This window comes from Saccopteryx bilineata, chromosome 8 (genome assembly GCF_036850765.1).
Source record: "Saccopteryx bilineata isolate mSacBil1 chromosome 8, mSacBil1_pri_phased_curated, whole genome shotgun sequence".
Lineage (NCBI taxonomy): Eukaryota > Metazoa > Chordata > Mammalia > Chiroptera > Emballonuridae > Saccopteryx > Saccopteryx bilineata.
Genome location: NC_089497.1, coordinates 99,400,978 through 99,408,020, shown reverse-complemented (window position 1 = coordinate 99,408,020; position 7,043 = coordinate 99,400,978). Strand labels below are relative to the sequence as shown.

The following is a 7,043-nucleotide window of genomic DNA, read 5'->3' as shown; positions in this document are numbered from 1 at the left end:
GGAAAAAATCAGCTAGACTACTTCCTCTCCTCCTGCTGGTATTTTTCTCCCACAGAAACAGAAGTGTCTGGTGAGACTGTATTTAGAAAAAATACTGCTGTATTTAGAAAAAAATACAGCAAATTTCAAATTCCAGTCACCACCCAAACATCTTCACACCTTTACCGGCAGCGTGAACATGGAGGAGGATGGGACACCAGGGCACAAACGTGGTCAGTGTCCTCACTGACTGCTTGCCCAGTGTTGTCACCAAGTGCAGCAGTGGCCTCTGTCCCCATCAGGGCCCATCCTGAATGCACACCATTCTCCAACAGCAGCTACCCGGCCCTGAAGTGACCACTTACTTTGACACTTCGAGGAGAAAGTCATTCAATTCCGTCTGCTTGGCAAGGCCCTGGCACAGATAATGGTGATGGATTATAACAGGGTTTTGCTTATTTAAAACTAAAACTTCCAGAATCCTTTTGACCTTATTTTATTTTAAAAGGTATAATACAATCACTTGGTTTATAATGTAATAACAGTCTCAGTGACAATCTATTTTTTCTTGCAAGCTTCAATGTGCAGAGTGCTTCCCATGCACTGCCTGGCACTGACTGGCACACAGGGCAGGTGTGGGCCTGGCTTTTCGACCCGAGGCACAAGGACGTTCAGAGCCTCGCTCAGGCCCGTCTGGGGGGGTACACTCCCCTGCACCTGATGGATTGCTACTGAAGCTCAGGCCAGATTGGCTGTTGCCACCTAAGAAAAGAGGGTGACACATTTTCATGAGTCACGCACAGACATTCCACCAAGGACTTGCACATAAGCATGCACGAAAAACTTTCTGAGGTCACTGCACTTTTGAATATTTTGCCAAACAAAAGCATTAAATGTGGACAAGATTTCTCTTTTACATTCCCCCTTCCTTACAATGGACTGGAATGCTTCCTTGTTCCTCTTAATTCTGGATGCGAAGGAAAATAAATGGATTAAAAAATTTCAAGTCCAGTGATTTTAACATAAATTATTTTTAGTTTAATAAAGGCCTCTAATGACCACTCTAAAATGATGAACCATTTCTAAAACTTTGCAGACAACTTCTCAAACTGTTAACTATTCTCCTTTTCTGTTATCCGTTCACTGAGCAAACATTAGCTGGGTGCCTGCCAGGTGCCAAGTGACTCTGGGCATGACATGCATCACCACTGAGGGCGGGGACAGAGACAGGGGAGAGAGAAAGGGAGGAGGACGTGGGTGGGCTGGTGGCAGTTCTTGAGAAAAGGGGAGCAGAGAGGAAAGAGGACACTGGACAGGAGCTGCTCAGGACGGCCTCACTGACAGGGCCACCTTCTAGGGCCCCAACATGTGGTGGCTGGAGGTGGGGAGGACGAGAACGAGCACAGCACATGGGTGAGCAGCCTGGATCAGGGTCCTATGTGGCTGGAGGAAAGAAGAGGGAGAGAAAAAAATGCCTCTATTTCCAGTGTAATCAGTTCTCTCTCTTAAAAACTGCAAAACAAACACCCCAGAATAGTTTTTAATCATTGGTGTAAGTATCAAACATTGTTAAGCTGAAGTGTATGACGAGCATCTCCCATGGGCTGGCTTTCACCTCCTGGTGGCTCAGGCAGAAGGTGTCCTTGCCCCAGTGCTGGTCCAGCTCCAGGATGCCAACCAGGTCCCCAATCGCAGTGATGATCGGCAAACAGAGGACAGACAGTATTTGCGTCCCCGACTCCAGCTTAGTGCCTCTGGGAAACCGCTTATCCTAAAAAGTAAAATGGAAAAAAAGATACAAATTTGGAAAAGGAAATGAAATAGTGAAACTACAATTTTTATTCCTGTAAGAAATCACTTAGTACTTGTAAGCAACAATGAGCAGTCTTCTCGAGGAAAAATGAAATGACCATGGCCACTGGGAACACGATTTAAGAAAATGTTTATCTTGAGCGACACAGAACCTGTGGGCTGGTCCTGCTCAGACTGCTACCTTTGTAAGGCAAGGTTTCATCAATTCATATATGTTCATTTCATGTGATAATAAAAGTAATTATGATGGCTAGTATAATTATTCATTGCCTGCTACTGTGCCTGAACTTTGATAAGGGCTTTGCAAGTACAATATCACAAGGGAAAATCACTCCAAATGTAGGGACCATATGAAGGAAATTACATGTAAAATGTTTCTTTTCTATTTTGAAGGTTAGAATAACACAAAAGTGGGTGTTAATGATAGCCATTCTAACTGAACCTCAAGGACTCATATCAAATATACAAATCATCCAACAGTTATCAATTTTTTATCATAAGAAATAAAATTGGTTCTTTGACTTTAATTATTTCTAGCTTAGCAAATGCTCTAAGAAGAATACAGGGAAATCAAATGAATCAATATCAAAATACCAATTCTATTTATTCAGTTTTTGCTGTCTGTGGGATGCTTTTCATAAACCTGAAATAGCACAAATCTATACTTACAATTTACAAATTTTGAAAGTTTTCATAGACAATAGTACATTTTCAAATGACAACTTATATGTCACCTGCCTTTAACACTTGCTTTTTAACAATGAAGTATCTGTGACACATAGCACTGTCTTGGCTCAAGGTTATGGACAGCACAATGTGGGATCTGACATAGTTGTCCACTGTGATGTGACTGTGACCACATGCTCTGTTTATTAGCCTCTGTCACGTCACATACTTGTCCTTTCTCTTTGTTGTGGGAATAAGTAAGATCTGGGATCTTAACAAGTTTAAAATTATGTCACGTATCATTGCCTATATTCATACTATACAACATTTACTTTAAACACTTTTCCTTTCTTAAATAAATTAACTAGCTACCTGATTTGTTCAAGGTCATACAGATCATCAGAGGCAGAACCAAACTTAAAACCCACATTTTATGATTCTAGTTTAGTAATTTTTCAGAACACACATGGGGAGCTGAGGTCATCTGAGACCAGCCAGCTCTGACCTGGTGGCCTGTGCACATCAGACTAGTATAAGCTGCCTGGCCAAACACAGCCCAGACCACAGACAGGCCGGGCCCATACACTTGGGTTCAGTGGGGGGCTGCCGTGTAACACTGACATTCAGGGCATCTGTCACATGGCAATGGCTGGCTACTTACTCATCTGCATCCTGTTAGAATTTATGAAATATAAGAAAGTTAGTTTGCAGGAAGATGAATATATATTTTATGCTTAACTGTATGGGCATACATTCTACTAAAAACTATTTAATCTAGCTCTCGGTGGGTACATAAAGTATGGTATTCTGAGTACAAAGGAGCTTTGTTTACATACAAATTCATTTATCAAACTGTATCTTGCTTTAATGGCTACATTACAACATCAGAATAAGTGGTCTTTCTAACAAAACACTTCAGGGTACACATAGCACAGTGAGTGGAAAGCCACGTACCTCAAGGATGTTCTCCACCAGCAGCGTCTTCCTGGACTTGGCCACATAGGCTGAGGTGATGGTGCCCTGGGCAATGGGCCCCGCGGGGACCAGTCGTGGCTTCTCTTCCTTGACCCCGGGGGGGTGGGTGAACACGCACAGGCTCTGGCAAGAAGAAGGGGACACATGACGAGGGCTGACCTGCGTGCAGCACAGCAGAGACTTCTGGGGATTGCCTGGCAGGCCCCCGAGGTCTGGGTGCTGGGGGAGAGCCCAGGATGAGAGGTGCAGGTACTTTGTGATGTGGAGACTGAGTGTCTGAGGAGAAACTCACACATTTCCCGTGTTCACAAGACACAGAACTTCAGTGAACATCTGTCCACAGGAGGGCTCTGAAAATAGCTTCCTATCTGCTCCGTACAAAACACTAAATTAAATTTAAAAAATGTAAGTGATCCTTAGGCTGAAGACAGTGCCACACTGGAACCAAACACAAGAGGCCCAAGCTTTCCACAGACTTGGCCCATGGCTCTGAAGACAGGACAGTTGCTATAGTTAAAGGGGTTTGGTTATACTTTTAATTTTCATCCAGAATCTTTCTTTCTGAAAACATTTTCTCATCTTGCAACCCAGTCACTCCCTCCCTTAACCTGGACCACCTGCAAAATGCCTGGGGGTGGGGTAGGGTTCTGACATGATCTCTAAGTAAACATTTTAAAAATATGATCAGTTATTTCGACTAAATCAAATCCTATTTTTAAATAACTACCTACTAAATCAGAACTGCTTCTCTAAACAAATAATCTAGAGATCGAGGGCAACATTCTGACCTAAACTGTATTACAATTATCTACTCAATTTGAAACTGACCAGGATTCAGGTGAATTCTCCCAGCAGCACATTTATCTCACATTGGACTGCTCTACATTAAAGGCTGAAGACCTTCAGAGGCAATTAAGCATTAGACAATCCCCTTAAGCTAAACATGTCCCTATTAACTCTCATCATTAATAAACTAATTCTAAGTGAAGACAGTGAGCTGGGGGTATTTGTGAACCTATCACTTGAGTAGTTTTCAAGCTCTGTGATGTCAAAGACCCTTTCTTTCAAATGAATTCTTACTCAACACAAGAAAGTGTGCCTTATAGCCCAGAGCTCCATCAGTCGGCTGAGAACAGGGGCCAGGAAAATTGTGTAGCCCACCTCCCACCCCTGCCACTTTAAATAAGTCACCCTTTCTAGGGTAGTAGCTTTGCTCCAAATATGTTTATCCACACTGCCTCTACATCAAGAATGTCGTTAAGTAGTATTTCCTGGTAAGTACATGCCTGTAAAAATATATTCTAAATGGTTATTTTTTTAAATGTTCAAATACAAGTCAGGCACTTTAAAAGGATTTTAAACATTTAACTATATATGTGATAAATGACAATGTCACCTTATTTAGTTTGAAAGAGACCAGAAATCAGAATTTCTCTTCCAAAATGCTGTGACTCTATGTACTCTGCACTGATTCCCACATTGAGTGGCTGAGGTGAGACCTCTGTTAGACATAGGATCTCACTGCCCCAACACAACTCCCGGTGCAGTAAGACCAAGGGAAAAGTAGAAAAACAAATCAAGAATAGGAAGAGAGATGATTCCAGGACAGATGTAAAGGATGTGGTGTATTTAACTTGAAGATGAGACAGAAGTGAGGATTTTCCCAAACTCCAAGCAGTTCACCACAAGGATGCCGCCGGGCACGTGAGCACTGGTCCTCTCTGCACCAGAGAGGATGTGCAGGAAGTGAATTCTGGCTGAACTAAGTGTGAGGCAGCTTTGAGAGCCCCCAGGCAGGGGGGTAAAGGAACCCCAGAGCACACCCCAGCCTGGCTCCTCCTCTTGCTGTTAGTACAGTTGCTGACTTTGTTGTTTGAAGGCATATGACACACACCTTTTCTGGATGACACTGCTCTATGCCCATTACAGCTGGATTTAGCATCTTCAAATTATATACTTTGCACCATAATGCAATAATGATAATATAGCTTATATATTGCTCTATTAGATCATTTGTTTAATACCATAAAACACTTATTGCAGGCCCTGGCCGGTTGGCTCAGTGGTAGAGCATCGGCCTGGCGTGCAGGAGTCCTGGGTTTGATTCCCGACAGCTACTTATTGACCTTAAAACAAAAACTAACAAAAATACAATCATACTTGGAAACCTCAATACACCGCTGACGGCTCTAGATTGGTCATCCAAACAGAGAATCAATAAAGATATAGTGGCCTTAAACGAAATACTAGAACACCTGGATATGTTAGATAACATCTGCAAAAAGTGATAACTTTACTTCTTTTTTGATATGGATGCCTTTTATTTCTTTGTCTGGTCTGATTGCTATGGCTAGAACCTCTAGGACCACATTAAATAAGAGTGGAAAGAGTGGATAACCCTGTCTTCTTCCTGATTTAAGGGGGAAAGCCTTCAGTTTAGTGCCATTTAATATGATGTTAGCTGATGGTTTATCATATATGGCCTTTATCATGTTGAGATATTTTCCTTCTATACCCATTTTGTTCAGTCTTAAACATAAAATTGTGTTGTATTTTATCAAAAGCCTTTTCTGCGTCTATTGATAAGATCATGTGGTTTTTGTTCTTTGTTTTGTTGATATGGTGTATTACATTAACCCTTTTACATATGTTGAACCATCCTTGAGATTCTGGGATGAATCCCACTTGATCATGATGTATTATTTTTTTAATATGTTGTTGTATTCGATTTGCTAGTATTTTGTTTAGTATTTTAGCATCTGTATTCATTAGAGATATTGGTCTGTAGTTTTCTTTCTTTGTGCCATCCTTGCCAGGTTTTGGTATGAGGGTTATGTTGGCCTCATAAAATGTGTTTTGAAGTATTGCTTCTTCTTCAATTTTTTGGAAATCTTTGAGTAGAATAGGAACCAAGTCTTCTTTGAATGTTTGATAAAATTCGCTGGTATAACCATCAGGGCCTGGACTTTTATTTTTGGGGAGGTTTTTAATGGTTTTTTATATTTTTTCCCTACTAAAAGGCCTGTTTAAGCTTTTTGCTTCTTCTTGACTCAGTCTAGGAAGGTTGTATTGTTCTAGGAATTTATCCATTTCTTCTAGGTTGTTGAATTTGGTGGCATAAAGTTTTTCATAGTATTCTACAATAATTCTTTGTATATCTACAGTGTCCATGGTGATTTTTCCTCTTTCATTTTGGATTTTGTTTATATGAGTTCTTTCTCTTTTTTCCTTGGTAAGTCTTGCCAAGGGCTTGTCAATTTTGTTGATCTTTTCAAAGAACCAGCTCCTTGTTCTATTAATTTTTTCTATAGTTTTTATGTTCTCTATTTTATTTATTTCTGCTCTGATTTTTATTATCTCCTTTCTTCGGCTGGTTTTGGGTTGTCTTTATTCTTCTTTTTCTAGTTCCTTAAGGTGTGAAGTTAAGTAGTTCACTTGGGCTCTCTCTTGTTTGTTCATATAGGCCTGAAGTGATATAAACTTCCCTCTTATCACTGCTTTTGCTGCATCCCATAGATTCTGATATGTCGTATTGTCATTTTCATTTGTCTGTATATATCTTTTGATCTCTGCACTTATTTCTTCTTTGACCCATTCATTTTTTAAAAGTA

General features: G+C 40.7%; 1 protein-coding gene across 1 annotated transcript in view; it reads right to left on the bottom strand.

Annotated features, from left to right (window-relative positions):
- Positions 1-511: 511 nt before the first annotated feature.
- The window catches only part of LOC136311921 (cAMP and cAMP-inhibited cGMP 3',5'-cyclic phosphodiesterase 10A-like), a 44,408-nt gene continuing 37,876 nt past the window's right edge, over positions 512-7,043 (bottom strand). The window contains exons 6-8 of the mRNA XM_066241247.1: positions 3,412-3,555; positions 1,595-1,750; positions 512-741 (exon numbers count right to left, since the gene is read on the bottom strand). Coding sequence (XP_066097344.1) covers positions 718-741; positions 1,595-1,750; positions 3,412-3,555 — 324 coding nt within the window. The 3' untranslated portion in view covers positions 512-717. The remainder of the gene's footprint in view (positions 742-1,594; positions 1,751-3,411; positions 3,556-7,043) is intronic.